We start from the raw sequence: 24,504 nt of genomic DNA, 5'->3' as shown, positions 1-24,504 counted from the left end.
ATTACAACTGGGCAACTTATAAGTGATGCTAAATATTAATAAATGCTTAAGCATTTTCAATGTTCCTTGCAAAATCCTATTAACATGTTTGATAGTTTGCAATACATACCTCTAGTTGAGGAAGAAACGGAGATAAGCGACACGTAACATCTTGTAGTAACTGCAAAACAACCCACGGTAAGCAATTTAGACTCTAAAGCTCCACTATACTTTTACTCACATAGGTATGAAATCGCATTATAGTAACAAACATAGAACACACCTGAAGGTATATGTCATGAGTATCTTGCTTATGCAAGACAATGTGTGGCAGCAAGTAGTCAACAACAGGTTGAAACTCTTGCTCAAGTCCAGGCACAGGGACTCCAATCAACTGTTTAAATAAAACGAACACTATTAATGTCCTGGAAAAAACCACCCATGAGAATAAATATTCAATTTTCAAATTTATACTAAATGATAATTATTAACTGCATAGGGTCTACCACTATTGACCAGGCAAGTGAAATTCAATATGTTCAGGGAAACCAAGGTTTTATTATTTCTAATAACAAGTACAGCAGATTGCTAAGCATCCTCAGTGAGATTCCAGGGTACTCCAATTACTCTCTAGGCAGATATGCTATCTTTCCCTGCATTCTCTCATGTTTGTACATCCAACAGGCAAAGTGAGTGTATCCCATATAAAGAAGACAACTGCACAAACTCCCAACAAATACCCAATTAATCAACATGATCTATCATTTTGCATTTACAAGAATTGTGTAATGTCCCCATTTTTCTAGTGATATCTCAAGAATCTAGATTTGCCTGTTAGTCATCTCCGCAGACAAATGATGGGGTTAGGAGATGTTGGATTCACCAGGAGGAGCTATACTTAGTCAATTATTGGAGCCTGGTGAAGAATTATTTAATAAAGTTTATATTATAAGCTAATAAAAGCTTATAAAAGATTATAAGTTACTTTTTCTATAAATAGAAAATATTAATAAAAGTAACTTATTTAAGTCACAACTTAATTTCACCCCTTTGTTCGATTCCCTAGGCAAATAATATAACTTAAAAGGTGGTAACTTTTATCATGATGAATTCACCCTCCTAGCTAGGCGCTAGTTTGAGAGAGAGAGTTTCCAATGGAATCTTTGGGAGATGCCTTTGTGATACGTTTAGGGTAAAGGTGAATAAAGGAGGAAGTCGTGGGTTTTTGGAGATACCTTTTGATTCTATTACATTTTTGAAGTCTAATTTCTGGTTTAGCACAATTTGCAGCAGAGAATTCAGGTTTGGGAGCCTGAAGAGGGCGAAAATCCTCCATTGGTGGAAGGTGGGACGTTACCCCCTCACTTCCAGCATTCCCACGTAGCACACAAGGTTCGAATCTGACCAACAGAGGTTAGAATCAATGAAAACTCTCCTCCATTGGCATCGGCAGACCTAAGACAGCAGATCTGGGCAGGTTGCAGGTTATTTCCATCAGTTTTGATGCCATTAAATGCAGGCTGTACTGCTCCAGCTGTGCCTTGCCTGGGAAGCACAAGAAAATAATCTCAGGGTCTTTGGAACTTGAATTTTGCTCAGAACTCATCACTGGGGATCAGCAACAGCATTTCAATCAACTCCTTGGTAATTACTTCAACAGAGAGAGCGAATCGATTATTGTTGGAAGTAAGGGTTTTTACCTGGTAAAGTTCTAAAGAATGCTTGGTAGTACGAGGTCTTCTCTCAAATTGTTTCAGTAATACTTTGTTAACATAATTAAGCTGTTTGGAGTCCTAATTGCCTTGAGAAGGATCCTTCATCAGCCATTCCTTGATTTCAGTGCAATAAGAAGGCCCATCGGTTGAGCTTGGACCCTTGGTAGACCAATTCTGGCTTCTAATGTCTCCATATTTGATTCTAGATAAATGCTGTCATTAAATCAGATATCTAATTCTTATTTCAGTGTTAATTCTTTTCTATATTGCCATTATATTTTATGTGACTCTAATATTCAAGCAAGAGAACTTCAAAAAAAGTATAAACGTCAGAATTGACAAAAAACCCCAAACAAGTCATGCTGTCAAAGATTCAAAATTCAAACAAACCTATCAGAATTGTGCTCAGTCCTAAACGGCATCTTTCAAATTGCCATATTTTTGTTAAAGGATGCTATTAAAAGATGTTTGGGTGTTCCATTGATCTATAAACCAATCGCATGGGAGGAATGCATCCACTATATGCTCTGGAAGACCCAAGGCTTTTGACTTGTTGAAAGTGAAAAAAAGCATAAACTTAAAACCATCTTTCAAGACATCAACAACTATCTTCCCATTCAATTGTATTGCCTTCCAAGTTCCAACTATTGTGTACCTCTAGCATTTATTAACCTACAGTACCAGTGTAAAAGAGTCCAGGAGTAAGCAATGATTACAATTACAAGAAAGAAATCTTACAATTATTGCATTTACAAGATATGATGAACTCCCCTACTCATCTGGGAATTATGGAGAACTGATATGAGTTATCATCCAGATGTGTAAAATCTCCCACCACTAACAGGTTTAAAACAAACTGATAAGTAGTTGCAAATCTATTGGACAGTTTTAAGACAGATGATAAATGGTGATTTATCAAAGATAAAAACAGAGTTATTGTATTCACAGGTAGTTTGATATTCAGAGTTATTGTTATTGATAAAATTAGAAAATAAAAGAGGAAGTAGTTTGGTTGATGTTGATTATAAGAATTCTTAGATGCTCCTGCATCAGACTCTTCATTGGGCTTTCAAGAAACTCCTTGGACCGGTCATTCTGAACTCATTGATTGATAATCTCTTCCTTCCCTTAATGTCAAATTGTTTATGATTGGCAGCTGTATCAGAGCTGCAACGTTACTCCCTTACTCTTCTAAATTACACACATCATCTGACAGTTTTATTTGTTGGTTACGAGAAGACAAATAGGTTTCATGGACATAGACAAACAATCCAAGAAATAGCCACAAACTTTGTAGTACCTAACTTATAGGCTCAAGGCTCTGCATGATATAAAATGTTCAAAGTATTTCCATAAGGAACTTTATTTAATCTTTCAAAACTTAAATTCATTACTTTCAATTTCAGATCATCTATAAGATTAAATTATCCATGTGAAATTGTTTACTAGTCTTCTATATTTGTTGACCATTAGTGCACTTTAATTGTAACAAACCAATAGTTTGGAAAATGGATTAATATTTGAAATTCACAAATTTTAAATTTGACAAGAGGAAAAAAATACTTTTTAAAAGAATTTACTGCAATTTAAATGAATTTTATGTAGATACATAAGGGATAGGTCTCATGAGAGTTGGTTTTCGGAGAAATTTATGGCTTTGATTTTCATGGTCAAAGCAAGTTCTATATGGAATCGAACAATCATAGAGCCTAATCATTAAAAGAAAGAATAGTAATGGACAAATAAAAGCAAGACCTTACCTGCACAAAAAATATTGCAATTGGATTCCCGCGCAAACAGGAGATGCGGACAAAGCGACACGGCATGTAATTAATTGGATACACCATATCACGCCTTGGTGCTTCACAACGAGGTCGTACTTTTAAAAACATATCAGGCTGCAAAATGAAAACCACCATGAATAATTCATCAAAATGCAGCAAGAAGTATTTGCTCAACAATGATCTTTTAACCATTATGTTTTTGTTTATACTGACTGTAGACAGAATTCATGGGAATTAAGTATAACCACAATATAATTCAATCAATGACCAACCACAATCTCTACAACTTTACAATAGATGTAGTTTAAGTTGGAGAAATTTCTAGATAAGCACAGTTTTGTTCTACTCAATTGTGGAATACTTAACTATGGATATATCTAGGGGTACGAAGAAATCTATTGATTTATTACACATAAAGATGTTTAAACATCCCAATCCAAGCACAGAAGTGAAGAATCAAAATACCAAATCTAGAATAAGCATTAATTAGCATTCCCTTCAATCATCCATCAATTATGTACATTTATCAATACATGTATATTCTATCATAACCAAGAGCCATTAGATGTTTAACTCAAGTCGTTAAAAAATTCACAATTTACATAAGAATAATAAATCATGAATGTATATAGATGACCTAAGGAATACTTTCTTTGAATACCTTAAAGTTTAAACAATGGTAGCTGTCATTCATTAAAGCAAGTATAATGTCTCCTTCTCAAGCATAATCAATTTGAAAACAACTAGCCTATTTTCCAAATTTTTCCATAGGGTAATTAGTGTGCAAGAGAGAACTCCAACTTTCTTGGAGAGCACAAGATTGATCAAGCAATAGTTTTGTTCATGGCAGTGAGTTCAAGTGATCGTGGTAAGCCTCATGATACTTTTAGAATGTTTTGTCCTTTTGGGAGCTCTCCAAACTTCTTGAAAAAGCAAACTATTTCTAGATTGATGCCCAGTTGCTAAAGTTCATCATTCTAAGTCCTCTGAAACATTACGGTATGGTCAGAAATTGAAATTTATCTCTTTTTGATGCTTTCACAACTTGGGTGAGTAGCCAAATAGTTATAAGTTAACTTGTCCTATGGAGGATAAATCAACAAGGCAACTAAGGTATAATTATGTAATGTCCTCGACTCTAAATTTAATATTACTTTCAGATCTGGAAAATAGATTCACAAATATTATACCAAGGTTTCTCAAAATTCACCCAATTTTTCCATAGGGTAATTGGTGTGCAAGAGAGAACTCTAACTTTCTTGGAGAGCACAAGATTTATCAAGCAATAGTTTTGTTCATGCCAGTGAGTTCAAGTGAACGTGGTAAGCCTCATGATACTTTTACAATGTTTTGTCCTTTTGGGAGCTCTCCAAACTTCTTGAAGAAGCAAACTATTTCTAGATTGATGCCCAGTTGCTAAAGTTCATCTTTCTAAGCCCTCTGAAACATTATGGTATGGTCAGAAATTGATATTTATCTCTTTTTGACGCTTTCACAACTTGGGTGAATAAGTAAATAGTTAAAAGTTAAGTTTTCCTATGAAGGATAAATCAATAAGGCAACTAAGGTATAATTATGTAATGTCCTCAACTCTAAATTTAATATTACTTTGAGATCTGGAAAATAGATTCACAAATATTATACCAAACTTCCCCAAAATTCACCAAAACTAGTCAGCTAGTCTTGGATAAAAGGGCATTAAATTGAATGAAACTTCATAGAACACCACTGAAATGTATTTTATGATATCCAAAAGCATATTATCAAGTCTGAAACCTGATTTACACCGGCAGTAAAGTAAATATCTTCAAACTCCAATTTATAACAAAGTTATGGAAACAGCACCCCCTCAACTATTCAAGTATTTATTATGTTATTTAATGGTCATTTAGTTAATTAGTTAGTTTAGCTAGATAGTTTCTAATTTTGTCTTCTTATTTTGATTGTTTTGTTTAGAAACATTGTAATGTAAATTGCCTATATGTATTCCGTTTCTCTTCATTTATAGATTATGCAATTACCATTTCATGGTATCAGATCCAGTGAAGATTTTTTTGGCAAATTTTTTTGAAAAACAAAATTCATGGTTTATTCCTAAAAATTTTGGTAAAATTTTTACATGTTTTTATTACTCAATGTTTTTTAAAATAAAAAATCATAATTCTGAAAAGACAAATCAGGGTTTTTCGAATTCGTGATTCGTGGACGTTTTTCTTGAGCATCACAAAGTGTTTTTTGTGAGGATCTTGGGGTCATCTGAGAAATCGTGGGCCTAATATTTGTAATTTCACGAATTTCTTTTATGCAAGTAAAATCATGTGTTGTGCTGAAAATCGCGGAGGTTTTTGTGTTGAAAAATCGTGTTGGGTACGTGAAAAATCACACTGCCTTGCTGAAGATCGCGTCATTTTTTGTTTTTACATAATTCTTCAAATCGCGATAGGTTTTTTGGTGACGGATTTTTTCTCTAACACCAGCTCCTTTGAAAATCACAACGCCTCTCTTTGCAAACCGCGCAACTTTGCTCTTCTTCTCACACGAATTCTAGAGTTTTTAACGATTTTTACTAAAAATCGTGGCTTTTAATCCGCAACTAGGGTTTTTGTTCTGATTTTTTTTCTATTTTCCCGCACACCTAAGGTTTTTCGTGTGGCACAGGATTTGGTTTGCTATAGATGGATTGTGGATTATTTTTTACTTGCAGAAATTTTTACCGATTTTTGGATAAAACTGAGCTTTTTTGGCGGTTTTTTTAAAAATCGTGTCTGTTTTCTGCGTCGGGCTTCATTCTTTTTTCACGATTTTCAGAAGAATAGTGGGTCATTTGCATTCGACCTAGGGTTTGCCATTTTTAGCAAAAGGTTTTTTAATATTTCAGGATTTTTTGACTGAATTTTTATATAAAAATCAAGGGTTTTTTTATGAGTACCTCAGAATTTTTGCCTTTAGATTTGTGCCTCACAGTTCGTGCAAGGGTTTTGACTAATTTTTTACCACAATAAAAAATAGACTTCATTGAGATGCTCAACATTACATCAATGAATGTTGTCCTAAAAGTTTCTAGATTGTGCAACAAGCTTCTGCAGCAAGATAGGTGGAAACAACAGTTTGGGAGCGGCAATGAATCATCACCAACAAAACAAGCCTTCACTACCAAACACAAGGACAAAGGAAAAGGTAAAGGCAAGTCCTTTCAACCAAAAGGACAGAGTAAACCTAGAGCAACTCCAAGAAGGTTATCACATGTCACTACTGTGGTAAGCTTGGCCACATTAAGAAGCAATGTCGCAAACGGTTGGCTGACGAGCAATCCAACCAAGGAGGGTCTCAACAGAAGGCCCATGTTGCAAAGAACAATGAGCAGGAGTCTACCTTTTATGCTTTTATGGCCAAAAGACCAGTAAACCGAGTGAAATCATCTACCTAGTACATTGATTCAAGAGCTTGTCGACATTTCACGCACAGAAGAGATTGGTTCACGAAGTACACGGCTTGCTTTGATTCAGTGATCTTTGGAGGAGGTGAAGAGTATATGGTTGTCAACAAGGACAAATTTAGATTACATTCGGTGGGATGAATCTCATATTCCTCAACGTATACTATGTTTCGAGCATGGAGTTGAATCTGCTTTCTATCAATCAGATGATGCGACACTATCTGAAGTTGGATGTTGTCTTTAGTACACACAAGTGCCACATTATTGATAAGGAGTCAAAGAAGACAATTGTCGTTGGCCTGAAGGATCATGGATTTTGCAGGCTGATTGATACTAGGGAGTCTCAAGGCATTGCAACGGCTATGAAGAGTTCTTCCATAAGCACTCTTTGGCATTAGCGATATGGACATCTCAACCTATCATATCTCTCATAGTTGGCTCAAGAGAATTTGGTGGAAGGCTAACAAGAGATTCAACAACAGACACATGGTGTATGAGGAACTTGCCATACAGGGAAGCAACATCGAACTCCATTCTCCAATGGACAAGCTTGGAGAGCATCCAAGGTACTGCAACTGGTTCATGCAAATGTTTGTGGACCAATGAATACAGCAACGGTCATTAGTGCTAGGAATTGTCTTTTGTTTGTAGATGATTTCAGCAAAAAAATGTGGGTGTTTTTTCTCAAAGTAAAATCAGATGTCTTTAATGAATTTTAGAGGTTTAAAGCATTAGTTGAAAAAGAGTCAAGCCATCAGATCATAACTCTTAGGTCAAATAATGGGGATGAATTATGTTCTGCTGAATTCACAACCTGTTGTGCTAAACACAGCATCAAGCATCCATTTACCACACCTTGTACCCCTCAGCAAAATGGTGTTGTTGAGCACAGGAACCGTACCATAACAGAGATGGCTCGATGTATGATTGAAAACAACAATGTGCCTAAGAAATTTTGCGCTGAGGCAGTGTATACTATTGTATACCTTCTTAATTGGTCTCCCACATAGGCCGTTAAGAAGATGACTCCCAAGGAAGCTTGGTCAAGGAGGAAACCAAAAATCAGCCACATCAAGGTTTTTGGTTCGACTACATATAGTTGGCTTCTTGATGCCAAGAGAACAAAGCTAGAGTCCAAGAGTAAAAAGTCGATGCGTAGAAGCTACAGTGGCAATCATAAGGCCTATCGGCTGATTGATGTGGACACTGATTGTCTAACATTCAGCAGAGATGTGGTTTTCAATGAAGATAGTGAGCCCTTTCAGCTCACTTCTCCCATCCACTGTCCTGAAGATCAGCCTCTACAGAAAACAGATATAGGTGTTAGGCTTCCATTAGCTTCACTTGAAGGGAGTGATTTTGATGATTTTGAGCTTGAAGTTGTGGAATCTCCTAGGCATGATATTATTCCACTAGAAATCCCTCAAAAAAACCTGGATCAGCATCTAGATGAGTTTATTCCAAGCAGCCCAAGTCATGTTGATACATCTGATTTGGAAGTAGATGGTTCTGCTATCCATCCTAGGTGGTGGGAAAAGCTTATCAGTGATGTTCGTGATAATGAGCTTGTTGAGGGTAGATCTTCTAGAGGCAAGAGCAAGAAGAACATAGGTAATTTTGCTCTTATGGAAAACCTTCAAAGTGTTTATAATCCCCAGACTTATTCAGAGGCAAAAGGAATACCTAAATGGGAAAAGACTATGGAAGCAGAATATCATAGTCTTTTGAAGAAGAACACTTGGGTTCTATCAGATCTTCCACCTGGGAAGAAACCCATTGGCTGCAAATGGGTCTACAAAGTGAAGTACAAAGCTGATGGAACACAAGCTAAATACAAAGCTCGATTGGTAGCTAAAGGCTTCTCATAGAGAGGAGTTGATTACGAGGAAACCTTTGCTCCCACAGCAAAGATGAGCACCATCCAACTAGTTCTAGCCATAGCAGCACAATCTGGCTAGAAAGTCCATCAGATGGACGTGAAGAGTGCCTTCCTCAATGGTGATTTGGAGGAAGAGTTTACATAACGCAGCCTCAAGGTTTCAAGGTTGCAAACAAATAGCACTAGGTATGCAGACTAATGAAGGCTCTTTATGGCCTAAAATAAGCCCCTAGGGCATGGTATATCAAGATTGATCAATTCTTGCTGGTAATGACACCATTTTTCTTGTCATCTATGTTGATGATATCATCATTAATAGTAGTGGAGAACACTTGCTTGAGAAAATCAAACAAAACTTGTGTCAAGCATTTGATATGACAGATTTGGGACTTCTGCAATATTGTCTTGGTGTAGAGGTTTGGCAGACATAATAGCATTTTCATCTCTCACTAGATGCATGCCAGGAGTTTGTTAAATAAGTCTCGGATGCAAGATTGCAAACCTTCATCTACACCTATAGAGAAAGAGCTGAAACTATCAACCACATCAAATTCACCTATGGTGAATGAGTCGACATTCAAGCAACTAGTTCGCAACTCATCTATCTTACAGCCTCTAGACCTGATCTTAGTTATGTTGTGAGCTACATATCTCGTTTCATGACAGCCCCAAAAGCAAAATATTGGGTTGTAGCGAAGCGTATACTGAGATATGTGAAAGGGACACCTAACTTTGGCATTCTATACAGCAAATTGGGCAAGCTTTGTTGATGACATGAAGTCTACTTCTGGGCATGTTTTCAGTTTTGCAACGGGTGCATTCACATGGACCAATAAAAAGCAACAGGCAGTAGCTTTTTTCCTCGACAGAAGCAAAGTATCGGGGAATTGTTAAGGTAGCATGTGAGGCGGTTTGGCTTCGAAGGATGCTTTCTGACATGAAAATGTCTCAAGCAAGGCCTTCGCCCTTGTACACTAGCAATCAAGGGGTGTTGAAACTTGCCAAGAATCCAGTCTTCCACGAGCTAACCAAACATGTAGAGCTTCATAGTCACTTTATTCGAGAGCTTGTTGAAGATGGAACTATGGTCTTGCAGTATGTTCCATATGTGGACTAGACTACAGATATTCTCACCAAGTCTTTGAGCCCAGACAAGTTTGCAAAATTTAGGGGCCAACTTGGTGTAGTTGATAGGATGACCATTAAGGGAGGGTATTAAAGTATTTATTATGTTATTTAATGGTCATTTAGTTAGTTAGTTAGTTTAGTTAGATAGTTTATAATTTCATCTTTGTTTTCAATTGTTTCGTTTATAAACATCGTAATGTAAATTGCTTATATGTATTTTATCAACCTCTAGTAGGCGTATCGCTGTACTTTGTATGAATACAGAAACGACATGGAAGCGATACGACAGGAAAATGTTTCTCTTCATTTCAAGAAACTTGCCATTTTCTAAACCATGTCGAATTTAGCAAGAGCTGATTGCTAAATGTTGAGTTTTTGCGGTTTTTTCCTCTCTACATGGCGCACCCTTCTTCTTTCACTTGTGACCATAGGGAAATGTTAATAAAAAGATTGAAACTTTATTGCAATTTTATTTAATCGATTTACTACATAAATTTATTTCATCGATTTACTTTACAATGCATTTTAAATAATTAATTTATATTTAGTTTTTCTTTCTTTACTAATATTTTAAATTTATATTTAGTTTTGATTTATACTTAGATTTAAAATTTTATTTCATCAATTTACTTTACAATGTTTGCATTTTAAATTTTTAATTTAGTTTTAGTTTTTCTTTCTTTATTAATATTTTTAAATTATATTTAGATTTACATTTTATTTTATTGTTAACAGTAATTTTGCATTTTCAATTTTTAATTTTTATTTAATTTTTTCATTATTAATATTTTTAGTTGATATTTAGTTTTAATTTAGATTTAAATTTGACAATTATATATTTTTAGTTTGTAATTTGTATATTTTTGTAAAATTAAATTGTTTTTATTTATATTTAGATTTAAATTTTATTCATTCCATTTAATAGTAACTTTACATTTAAAAATTTTAATGTATATTTAATTTTAGCTTTATTAATATTTAGTTTTTTTAAATTTGACAATTATCGTGCATATAATTATAGATTTTTAATAACTTAAAAAACTTGTGTTAAATATATGTGTATGTGTTTTGTTTTTGTTTTTTGATTGATAACAGTATAATATATTGCTTAAAATAGAAAAGATTTACATCCAAAGAGCGGATAGACAATCTACCACAACATGGGGTCTCGCCCCTTCTACAAAAAGGAACCCGACTAGACACCACCCCAACAAGGCCAACAGCCACCAAAAAGGCCACTTGCAAACACAACCTCAACCAAGGAGGCCCCGATCGACCCAAAAAACCTATCTACTAAACCACCCCAAAGCCTCTTCCCTTGAGAAATTTGGGATAGCCCTGCTAGGCCCTGCCTCCTACGTCACGCTCCCTCCACCTGGCACCGTTCCTGGCCTGCTACCACACAGAGACCCACGCTCCACCACCTTCGTTTGCTTCTTTGGAAGCTGATGTTGAACCAAAGGCCTCCCATCCTCATCCATAGGGGCCTCAGACCGAATTGGGGTCACCTTCCCTCGAATTTTCACTCGCTCAGTCGGCCCTAATTTATGCACAAAATCCACAATCTCGCCCCAACCTTTCCTTGCGTCCTCCACCTGCAATGCTTGTCATGTCCCCTCTTTAGCTCTGTCTAGCAGAGACATGTGAGTCAGCTTATTATGGGGTCGTGTAGGCTGACAGGGTTGGACAGAGACCCGGTATGGTTATTCAGTGTTGGAGACTTGGTGTTCTAGCAGTTATTGATCAATTGGGAGACATTCCTTGTTTTTAGGAGGCAGTTCCTACTTTTTAGGAGGTTTGATCATGCCCAAGGTTGGGTCTCCATGAGATGCCTCTTTGGGTTCAGTTTCAGAGAGATTGGGCTTGTTTCCTAAATTTTAGGAGCATCCCTAGATTTTAGGGATGAGACTACCAGTGAATCCTTGATTTCCGACTTCAGTCACAGACAGGTGACAGGATGATTTTAGGGTTTGTAATGTCAGTTGGGCATTTTATGGCTATTTGGGTTATATTTTTAATATTTCCTAAGTTAGCGTTTAATAATTAAATAAGGCTAAGTTGTTAGCCATTTTGGAGTAATAAGGGGATTTTTGGCCTCATCTGGATGCGCACCCTATTGTGTGATAGCTCGTTGGAAAGATCTTGAAATTCTTTAAATCTTTCTCTTTGGTCTCAGGGCAATTCAGTGAGCGGATTTCTGTCTATGAGGAAAAAGGTCATTTTCTAGTAACATGACCACTTTAAAATAAGAAATTATAACATTTCCACTAGACCATGCCACTTGGAGATAATTAGGGTTCGATTTGCAATTGAGAGGGGTTATAAGGGGATAGGAGCTTCATTCTATGATCATCTTTTGCATATTTGACAACTTGTATGAATTTGCTCTGGAGAGCGATTTCTAGACTGGGACGCAAACCCCAGGATTAGGATTGGCTGGGACGTAGCCCTCAGCAATCTTTGGCACCAGACTTATAAGGCATTGTGCGTGGTGATTAAGGACAGAGGCATCAATTCTCAGTAGGGGTTCAGCGTAGCCTACCATCTTTCCAGTGGACACGTGGTTCATTGCAGCTGGAGGAATGCCATTTGCAGCAAATACACCACGTGGTGTATAGGGTATTGCTTGTATTCACTTCCAGTGTATGTGGGTTTGGAGAACATTCTTCATCTTCCAGTTTGACTTCGAATTTGTATGAGAGCTTGGGAAATACATTGGATTCATTGTTTGGCTTTGTAATTCAGACAAATCTGCCTGGTACGATTTGCAATAATTCTGACTTTTGCTGTATAACTCATTTATTTCAGTATGGCTTCATATTTGCTGTTATCTATTCCTTCCTATGCTATAAAACAATCAAAAACACAAAAGTAAACAACCCTTTCTGCACTTCTGTCTAGTTCTGTAAGAAAAACTTAAATAAACAGGAAAACAGAATTAAAAATAAAAAAATTACAGCAGGTTAACAGCAAAGATCTATCAGGGATCTTTCAGTGGTATCAGAGCCTACATCCTGCCAGCCTGTAGGGTTTATGAGAAATTATCACATTTGGGTACTGGATAAAAAGTTTTGATAATTCATTTCAGCATCTGGATACTGGATAAAAGGTTTTGATAATTCATATCAGCAACCGGGTAGTTGTCAGCCTACACATTTATGCTTACAGTCGACAGCTAGTAAGACAATACGTTGGCCAAAGTCCCAAAATTGTTGAGAACAAACTTTTATTTCGACTTTCAAGATCCGTTGGGATATTAGTTTAGTTACAGGTAAATACCATGGCTAGAACTAAAATTGGGCACTCAAAAGTTTCATCTTCTCCAGCACGTAAAAGAAGGATGCCTCCTGCCAAGATATTTAATGATACAGTTATGAGCAGCTATCATCAGTATTGTTCTCTTCCTAAGATGATACGTGAGCTCCTTTCCTTCACACAATTTATGGGTGTACCCGGAGCAGACGAAAATAACTTGGTAGCTACAAGTTCAGGTCAGTGGCAAAGAAGGAAAGAAGAATCAAGGGTGCAGGAATTAGGAATGGACAGAGAACTTTCATTTAGGGGTAATATACCTCTACATAAGAATGTTTTGGTGCCCTCAAGTTCCGATGAGTGGGACAAGAATTTATGTGATGATTTTGTTAGACATGTGGATTCAACTCAAGGAGACATTAGGACAGCTTTGGATAATGAATTGTCCTCACCTTCCATGCAGGGGATTTCCCAAGAGGCAACTGATTTAGAGGTTAGCAATTCTGATTTTTATGACAGCAGTGAGGTACCTTTGCATCAGCTTGAGGTATCAATGTCTACACTTGTGCAAGATGGTGCCAATGGGCTGTCACATGAAGGTATTCAAAATTCGGGTACCAATGATGCTTGGAATGTTGAGAACTCATATCATCATGATTCTGATTTTATAGATCAGACCTTAGAATCCAGCCCAGTATGTTCTCTTAGTAGCACTGGACCCCAGGATCGTGAGCCAGTGGGTTGTGCGGACACATGGGATGCAGAAGAGAGTGATGACAGTGCATTTTCAGCAGTATCATCATTGATAGATGTGGTGTTCTCAGAGGCACAGAGCAGCAGTACTTTGGATGAGGTTGTATCCATGGCCGAGTGCATACATGATGTTGACTACAGAGAGGTACAGGATACAGATACAAATTCTTTCCACAATGTAGATTTTGAGTTTGTACAGGTACAGGAGAGCCAACATTTTCGGACTCCTCATCACCTGATTGGACAACTCAAGGTTGATGACAGGCATATAGACACAGTTATTGAGCATTTCGATGTCACTCGCCAGTTGTTGGCTACACATAGTTGGAGCACCCTCATGATTGATGAGCAGGGCAGCAGTGATTTTTCCTTACCAGAGTTTCATGCTCTTTATGGAGCCATTGGGATATTGAAGCATGAGTATTTACAGTTAGTGGCTGACCGAGATTATCTCCTTCAGAGGGATTTTATTAGTTATGGTGCTTTGTTGAGGGAAGAGGAGGAAGTTGATATCCTCTCTCAGGAGCTTGAGGCGACTGTTGTTGCATGGGAGGATACCCAGTTGTCCCTTCAAGAAGCGAACTCCAGATTGGAGGAGCTTTCTGATAGATTGAGAGTGGCACAGACATCATCAGCGATAGATACAGTACAGTGTTCTATTGTGACACTACGAGATTCACCAAAGAGTTGTGATTTGACTCACGATATTACTCCATCATTGTTTTCACAGGCGACTAGCAATTTGTCAGCTGGTTGGGAGTATGATACTCCTGTTGACTTGTTTCCTTCTCTGGAAAGCAAATCTTCTTTTACACCTCTTACAGCTGACGAGGGAAACCAGTATGTTACACCGCAGAGCCACAGTGCTCAGTTGAGGTGTATTATCGATTTTGGATCTCAAACATATGAGTTGTCTTCGGATTCATGGTTTGAGAGCAGTGGGAGTGATGATGAGTTTGATGGACAAGATTATGACACAGAGCCATTGAGTGAGCCTACGAGAGTCCATTTAGATTACCTCGTGAGGAGTGCACTTCATTTCTCTTTTAGTCCGATTGTAGATGATTGGATGGCTCGCAGATGTGAGTTGGTTCGGGACTTATACTATCCGTGTTGCGATAGTGCTCTCCCATCTTCAGAGGATAGAGTTATTGATTGCAGGCACCTGATCCAGCAGTTTGGGATGGATTGTTTGCAGGATCAGCAAACAATCAACCGTTATGATGAGCAGCGACCGTCAGAGTTTTTCATCTCCTTGACACAGAGACTTCATCCAGGATCATGGGGGAAGGATGATGCATGGATTAGCAGGTGTGTTGTTGTGGATGGTTATCACAGGTGTGAGAGTTTCACAGTGGCTGTAGAGAGACACGGTATCGAGGATGCCTCTTACTATCATTGTCTCTTCATGACAAATGGATGTGGATTTAGTTTTATTTGGGATCCAGGTGTTGATTCATTTGATAAAACATCTTATAGGGATTATAGTATGTTGCTCCAAATATTAAGATTATATGGCACTTATATCAGAGGAGAGCAGCAGGAGCAGTTTATGTCCTACAGGTGGTTTGTGTGGGATCATGGTATAGACATGTGTAATACCTTTCTTTCGTGGATCCTACATGGGTTGCTTCACTTTAGATGTATAGATGTAGTCATGGGTGTACAGTGGTTGTTGACACTTGGACGGTATGTTCGGAATTTCATGAGGATGGAGCTGGAGTTTACCCACTATCCATCTCAGTTTATCGAGCAGAGTGGGACAACAATTGATCCACAGGTTGATTGTCATCAGATAGCTAACGTGGATGAGTTATGTGATGTTACTCCTAGTGAGTACTTTGAGCCAGTTGATGTGGCAGTTTCACCTGATTCTCTAGACAGGGTGATTGTTTCATTGCTGGTTGGTGATTACATATTTTTAGATGCCAGTCTGGACAGTGATGATTTTAGTCAGTATTATATATTGTTTAGTGAGTTGGCATTAGATCTTCCAGCACATCAGCAGCAGTGTGTGGCAGTTGTGTGTCACTTGTGTCAAATGGGGTCAGATCATAGAGGGTCTTCCATGGATTGGCATTCATTAGATATTATGACAGATGTTATGCATGTTGGTGATCACCGACACACTAGTGATCTTGGAATTTATGGATATTTGATCTATGGAGATGATATAGTTTTCCATTGCTCACTTGAGGTATTCAGCGGGAGCTATGCTTCGCTCTGGGACCCAAGCAGTGTTGATTTGACAGCACAGGTGCTTCAGCATTTTGAGGAGCCATTCCAGACCGAGGTATTGCATGTTGTTTATATCAGAGATGAGCAACAGTTACATGCAATGATTTGTTTACGTCTTATTTGGGATGGTGGAGGATTGGTGTTTCAGTTGCTTGTGGGCAAGCATCTCCAAGAGGGGAGGACTGTCATGTCCCCTCTTTAGCTCTGTCTAGCAGAGACATGTGAGTCAGCTTATTATGGGGTCGTGTAGGCTGACAGGGTTGGACAGAGACCCGGTATGGTTATTCAGTGTTGGAGACTTGGTGTTCTAGCAGTTATTGATCAATTGGGAGACATTCCTTGTTTTTAGGAGGCAGTTCCTACTTTTTAGGAGGTTTGATCATGCCCAAGGTTGGGTCTCCATGAGATGCCTCTTTGGGTTCAGTTTCAGAGAGATTGGGCTTGTTTCCTAAATTTTAGGAGCATCCCTAGATTTTAGGGATGAGACTACCAGTGAATCCTTGATTTCCGACTTCAGTCACAGACAGGTGACAGGATGATTTTAGGGTTTGTAATGTCAGTTGGGCATTTTATGGCTATTTGGGTTATATTTTTAATATTTCCTAAGTTAGCGTTTAATAATTAAATAAGGCTAAGTTGTTAGCCATTTTGGAGTAATAAGGGGATTTTTGGCCTCATCTGGATGCGCACCCTATTGTGTGATAGCTCGTTGGAAAGATCTTGAAATTCTTTAAATCTTTCTCTTTGGTCTCAGGGCAATTCAGTGAGTGGATTTCTGTCTATGAGGAAAAAGGTCATTTTCTAGTAACATGACCACTTTAAAATAAGAAATTATAACATTTCCACTAGACCATGCCACTTGGAGATAATTAGGGTTCGATTTGCAATTGAGAGGGGTTATAAGGGGATAGGAGCTTCATTCTATGATCATCTTTTGCATATTTGACAACTTGTATGAATTTGCTCTGGAGAGCGATTTCTAGACTGGGACGCAAACCCCAGGATTAGGATTGGCTGGGACGTAGCCCTCAGCAATCTTTGGCACCGGACTTATAAGGCATTGTGCGTGGTGATTAAGGACAGAGGCATCAATTCTCAGTAGGGGTTCAGCGTAGCCTACCATCTTTCCAGTGGAGACGTGGTTCATTGCAGCTGGAGGAATGCCATTTGCAGCAAATACACCACGTGGTGTATAGGGTATTGCTTGTATTCACTTCCAGTGTATGTGGGTTTGGAGAACATTCTTCATCTTCCAGTTTGACTTCGAATTTGTATGAGAGCTTGGGAAATACATTGGATTCATTGTTTGGCTTTGTAATTCAGACAAATCTGCCTGGTACGATTTGCAATAATTCTGACTTTTGCTGTATAACTCATTTATTTCAGTATGGCTTCATATTTGCTGTTATCTATTCCTTCCTATGCTATAAAACAATCAAAAACACAAAAGTAAACAACCCTTTCTGCACTTCTGTCTAGTTCTGTAAGAAAAACTTAAATAAACAGGAAAACAGAATTAAAAATAAAAAAATTACAGCAGGTTAACAGCAAAGATCTATCAGGGATCTTTCAATGCTACAGGCCGGGAAGCCGACCAAATGACAAACGGCTGCAGCGCCCCCACATCCACTCCAATCCTCCACCACGGACCTTCCATCAACTTCAGCCCCTCGCCAATGACGGCTCGAGCCACCACTTCCTGCAAACCACCCGCCCATTTGGGTCTCACCACCAAAGAGGTAACCAGTTGCACTTCCTCCACCGACTTACCCACCTGCAAGGCTAAGGCAGCGAAAAGCGATGAAATGTCAAGATTAGTTCTCGGCTGGCTGTCCAAAGTTAGGAATTCCTCCCCAAACAACAACCTCACTGCCCTCCAAAAATCTTCTCCATCCACTCAAAGACATTCGTCAATCTATTCCTCGAGATCAGGCCACGAAACGCAGGCATTTGCCCTTCCGACATCAAAGAAAAGTTTACTTCCATCCTGGCTCGCTACTGCTCCAAAACCTGAACACACCGCCTACCACCAAACAGCCACTACAAAATGCCAGGGAACGCAACACAAAGGCCACCACCATCACATGACATGATTACTCCACACACATCGCAGAAAACTAAGCATCATCGCCAGTCACTCACACCGATTGCCTCCATCATCATCCATCACCGATAGGCCACTTGCAATAATGTCGTAGATCACACACCACGAGGATCATAACTTCCCACAGGTCCATGGCTACAATTGGTCATTTCAATAACAAGCTCGAGTTCACTTTTCTAAGATAAGCCATCTAACCAAAATCAAAATCATGACGACTAAAATTTCTAAAGTCCTCGAACAATCTAAACTTATTTTCCAAGGAGCCATTCGCTCCCACATTTGAAAGTTTGTTCGCTTCCAAGTTTGCTTCCCGGAGGACATGAGTCACCTTAAAATCTTCAAAACGACCCAACAGAAGTTGCATTCTTCGAAGCTGCTTGTCTAAGTGCCACGCCTCCATTCGGCCTCGAGCTATCCCGTTCACCACAATCTGAGAGTCTCCCTCCAAATGGAGTTTCTTCACTCCCAATTTCTTAGCCATGAGGATGGCTTCTAACGCCACTTGACACTCAGCAACGTTGTTCGATCCATCCACCAATCTTTTAGCACCAATGGCCAAAGTATTGCCCCAATCATCTCGAGCAATTACCCGAACTCCAGAGACCCCTGGGTTGCCCCTCGAAGCGCCATCGAAATTTATCTTAATCCACCCCTTATCTGGCAGAATCCACTCTGGGATTGATTGACCCTTACTCTAAAGATTAACCCTCAACAGCCCATTAACAGGCCACGTGTATGTGTTTTTAACTTTTTTATGAATGTCGTATCCTGTTGTTTCCAAATGAGAGGTCTCAAAAAATAGTTGTATTCGTATCCGTATCCATATTCGTGCCCATGCAACTTTGATTTATAAGCAAAACCCATAAAAACTATTACAACTAAATACTGGCAATGGCATTGTAAACACCACAAACCTAGGTTACTCTATGTGAATAATGGAGATTCGTCCACTATCCACCTGAAACTCTTGGGTTTCCATCCACAAGCCTCCAATCTCCAATAGATTTCTGTCCACTAAAGAATTTTGAAGAACATGAAGTTCATAAAATGAGAAATTGAGAAGTCGAAATGGCATAAAGCTCAATTTTCCCAAATATGCTTTGTATTTATCTTGTCCTTGGCCAATTTGGTGGGAAAATAATTTATTAGATAAATTACAAATTTCCACTCCACTCTTACTTTCCAAATTTGCACCTAGTGGGAAAATCATTAATTAGAAATATTTTAATTTCCCACTCCACTCTTGCTTTCCATATTCTCTTGGTAAAAACATTAATTACAAATATTTCAATTTCCCACTCCACTATTGGTAGGAAAGTCATAATTAGAAATATTTCAAACTTTCCATTATGACACAAAATCCAACTCCCCACTAAGTGTTTCCAAATATTTAATTTAATATTTGAATGTCCTTTTGATATTGAGAATATTTGGACATTCATAAATATTAAATTAAGTATTCCCCTTAATCTTGTCTAATTAACCCATAGAAGAATAAAACGGGTTAATATTGACCAAAAACCAATTTTTAACAAAAGGGGACAAGACAAATCCTCCCTCCCAAAATTGCTTGTCCTCAAGCAAATACAAACATAGAGGTCCAAGGTCCTAATGCCACAATGTTTTTTCATGAAAGTTTGTATGCCAAACGTCAATCCTTTTTCTATGTGGTCTAGCATCTTACACCAAGAGACACTGCGCAAACTTGAAAGATCAAATTCTTGAATGACACTGTCATGAAACCAACAAAGATATCCATGCAAACCTTTAATACATTCACTCCAATTCCGAATCTGAACCACATCTTCCCAAAGAAATTTACCAAATGCCATTTCATCCATCTTCCTTCCTTTTGCAACTTGCTTTTCTAGTTGTGTATATGCACTAGCATGAAACAAGTATAACTCCTAGTAACTTCTCCCAATGATATATATCTGATTTTTGTTACTATTAGGATTGTTATAAGAATCAATATACTCTCTAATACAGAAAATATGAATTTCAGAAATAGCCACTTCTTTTTCCTCCACAGTGCTGATAGATGCATTACAGAAATTTACAACAATAGGCCCATACTCAACCTCAACTTGACAGATGTTACTTGCAACTTCAAGGAATGATCTATAATAGCAAGAATTCAGTAGAGTATAAAATAGCACCATACAACAGCAACATATGATCCACAACTCTCCAAAAACTGGACAAAAACTCCAAATCACACTTTTTGCCAATACTGCACTGCTCCAAACTGAACAGATAAACCCACAACTTCTGAAGCTGATATGAATTGAGAAATTATAAATAGGATATGGTCTATATTAGCATCAAAATGATATATACCATCAGCATAGTCCATAGTACACAGCACCCACAAATCTTCACACGATTTCACTAAAAACCTGCAGAAAACGCATACATTTTGCACTATTGGGACGGCCTCCTTGAATCTCCTCCAAATTAAAGTTATGATTGCTGAAGTATTTGACACTAACAAAGATGACCTTCTTCTAATATCATTATGCAATGAAATTATCGCCAAATGCAACAATATATAGCTGTTCAAAACTAAAGTCATCAAGATCAGCAACCTACAAATTATGTAAAAACTACAAAAATGGAAATCTTGTGTAATAACCATCAATGTGATAAATGTAAAATGGGTGGCCAGCCATGTAAAAAATAAAAATTATCTTTGAAAGCATCTGCATATTTCTCAAACCTTTCAAGATCGTCATCCTTGGAAATGCTTGTTCAATTGCATGTAGAGGATTGTAGTAGCCCAATATGAAGATAACATTATTACAGTTCGGAACTATGGTGAACTGATGTGCCTATGTAATTATCCAATGTTTGACACCTTTGCAATACATTACACCAAGATTATGCAGCTCTAATTCCATGCTATACTGATTACTTTCTTGAAATTTTCTTATGGTGCAATTCGCTTCCTCAATAGGACAAACATTTCCTGCATATCTCCTTCCTGATGCACCACATTCTATAACCAATGGTTGTGAGAACTTTGAAATGAAAATATGAAATATGCGATGACTAACTTCTGAAGCTTATCACGATCTTTGTGAGTTCTATCCATTCGTACAAAAGCCTCTTTATTTCTCATGTTGTCTAGAATATCCGTGATCAATTTTTGGTGTTTCAAATCATCCTCTTTTGCTTTGCTACACATCATAAAATCATCAAAATATATCAAAATAAATTGTTTCAGCTGATCACTATATACTTAATTCACCGTGGATGGAAAAGTGGTTGACCCATTAATCATATTAGATGGCATGAACACGAACTCAATGTATCCAATAAGGCATCTGAAGGTTATTTTCGGCCCATAACCCATGCAAACAAAGATTTCATGATAACTTAATTTCAAGATAGTCTTTGAGAAATAAAGAACAAGATTCACATGCTCACAACCAATTTCAGATATTATAGTATGCTCACATTCCCTACCTGACAATGATCTTGGGAACGTATTATTGAACACCATACCATGCTGATTTACAAGCATTTGAAAATCAAAATAAAGATTGTATTTCTCACCACAACCTGAAACGGTATGCATATTCTCCAAGACTAAGCAACTTGCTGCCCCAACAACTTGTCCCATGTACGAATACCTCTTATCCTTACAATCATCTAACGTCAAACCCCTCAATGTGACTATCTCCTGTTTGAAATCACCCATATTTTCTTCATCAATTGTGGTACTTGGTTCCCATGACTTATTTGTAAGACTCTTCACAAGGAAATTAGAATGCAGAATAAATCCCATAAGTTTTCTTTCACTCCAAATGTGAGAGATGAAGAACTTGAAAATCATATTGAGGTATTTAACTATTTATCCATTTTGAAGCTCAGAATATCACTAGGTTCCCATATGTAAAAACAATATTGAATTTGAATCAAAGAATCATCATGCCCCATATTGAGAGTTATAACCCTTAGACTATAACCCTTGTTAGCATGCTTTCCATGAGGACTAGAATTCTGCAGTGACATAAAAGGAAGAAATGAATATGAAATTTGAACATTATTTGCATACCTTAAGCTGCCAACAATGAGCTTTACCTCCTTTAATGAGGTAGGAATACCAACAACATGTATATCCTGATTCCTTGCAACTCAAAATATTTTCTTCAAATGCGTGTATATCCATAATAATACTATGGATCACCCTTTAAGAGTATAGAGGATAGGGTGCATTCCTTCATCTTGAACTCCCCAAATCTAACAATTAAATCTCTTTCTTCCTTGAATTTATGATTTATAACTATTTTGTTGACACGTGCCATTATTAAAAGTTAATAAAACTCTTCCTATTACCAAAGGATTTCTACCTAGAATCTGTATGTTGGGTGTAGCTGAAAAGCTAGGAAACCACGACATCAGCCATGAGATATTTTGAAGTTGAGAGAAAGTATTTCCCTTCCACTTTGCACCCTTCATCTTTTCTTCATTATTAGAATGCTTCTGATGATGATTAAGCATGTGTAATGATGAGGAACCAAGTTGATGTAATAACTCTTTATTATTATCTCCTTTATTTCTTGAAATATAATTAGAGAAACAATTGATGCTTTTACCTTCCATTGCTGACGTCAACATCCTCAAAAGATTTGTAGCAACACCCTCATCCCCAATATGAAATTTATAAATAAAGAAAGATTCAGCTAAATTCTCCTTAAGTTTGTTACCAAAATCAGCATACTCCTCTTCTAAAACCTCTGAAAAGTTCGCTTGAAAATCTTAGTGTTCTACCTTTTTTCATTTCCTACAATCTCAATCCTTGTTCCTTGGACACCATTAGAATTAATGGGAATAAGCTTTTCAATTTTGGGGACTTCATTTTCAACATGCAACCTTGATTTTGAATTAACTTCATCAAAAGAAACACAATCTTGCTGTGAAATCTTATCTACTGAAATACCTTCTTCTAGCAAAAATTCATTGCATTCAAGCTTTAGCTCTAATTCTTCATTTTTCTATAAAGACATTTTGTTTACTTCAAGATATTGGATCTCCTCCTTTTGGTTCTTCTCATGTATTTCTTTATCCCTTTTTAGCTGCTCTTCTTCCTCTCTAGCCCTCACAAAAGTACTTGTCAAAATATATTACCCTTTTGAAAGTTGCAAGCTTACCTTGGTACTCTTCAAAGATTCTAATAATATCGTCATCTTGGTGCATTGTCCTTCCCATCCATTCTAAATACTCTTGAAATGTTAGAAATTCTTTAATAACTAGGTATTCTACATACCAATCGAAAAAAATCTTGCATTGTCATTCTATCTCATTCTTTTAAACATTGATTCGAAGAAACCCATAATTCACATAAATCATCCAATACCCACTAGGCTGGCAAGACCATGCTCTGATACCACTGTAATGTCCTCAACTGAAAATTTAATATTACTTTCAGATCTGGAAATTAGATTCACAAATATTATATCAAATGTCCCAGGAAAACACCAAAACTAGTCTGCTAGTCTTGCATAAAAGTACATTTTTTAAATATAATGAAACTTCATAGAACACCACTAAAATTTATTTTATGATATCCAAAAGAATATTATCATGTCTTTAAATCCCACCCCAATTTGTGCCTAAATTGCCACCTTTTACACTGAATAATTTAGTCAAACAGTTTGCAGACTTTCTCATGTTCTGGAATAATGTTTGTATTGCCAAGAACTATCTTCATCATTTACAAAGAAAACATATAACTGAAACAGACTTCCTATTTACTTAATTTGCAGAATATAATTTTAATTCACAAAGTGAAATACAGAAATGAATCTGCAATTAATTCTCTAACCTGTTTGAGTAGCAAATTACCAACATTTGGTCTTTAATGAAGTTGAAATCCCATACCTTGGAACACCATTAAAGTTTCAGACTTATAAACCTCCCGGCAACACTTAGTTGTCTCAGACCAGATCCAATCCATTGATGAAATTCCACGATTTGGTACGAAGTTCCAAATTTAACATGCCTAACAATTATCTTTCTTATGTGCAGATTATAATTTTCAAACCAGACCCTGCAAACTGTTGTAGCAACACTATTCACGTCAATGTAAATAAACTTCCAACCCTAGCAGATATGATTTTCCTTCATAAACCTCCAAATCTGAATTCAAACAAGCACAAGTATAATCTCTGGATAAAATTATCAACTGATTACCCTTGGATGATGTCTCACACCTGCAGGCACTGTTCCTC

At 37.3% G+C, this 24,504-nt stretch overlaps 1 protein-coding gene across 2 annotated transcripts in view; it reads right to left on the bottom strand.

Annotated features, from left to right (window-relative positions):
- Positions 1-24,504, bottom strand: part of LOC131066784 (uncharacterized) — a 262,967-nt gene that overhangs the window by 200,385 nt on the left and 38,078 nt on the right. For both annotated transcript variants that reach the window (XM_058001633.2, XM_058001632.2), the window contains exons 3-5: positions 3,455-3,592; positions 263-373; positions 110-160 (exon numbers count right to left, since the gene is read on the bottom strand). In XM_058001633.2, coding sequence (XP_057857616.1) covers positions 110-160; positions 263-373; positions 3,455-3,592 — 300 coding nt within the window. The remainder of the gene's footprint in view (positions 1-109; positions 161-262; positions 374-3,454; positions 3,593-24,504) is intronic.

The sequence above is a fragment of the Cryptomeria japonica genome, chromosome 2 (genome assembly GCF_030272615.1).
Source record: "Cryptomeria japonica chromosome 2, Sugi_1.0, whole genome shotgun sequence".
NCBI classification, from domain to species: Eukaryota; Viridiplantae; Streptophyta; class Pinopsida; order Cupressales; family Cupressaceae; genus Cryptomeria; species Cryptomeria japonica.
This window is presented reverse-complemented; position numbering and strand designations above follow the sequence as displayed.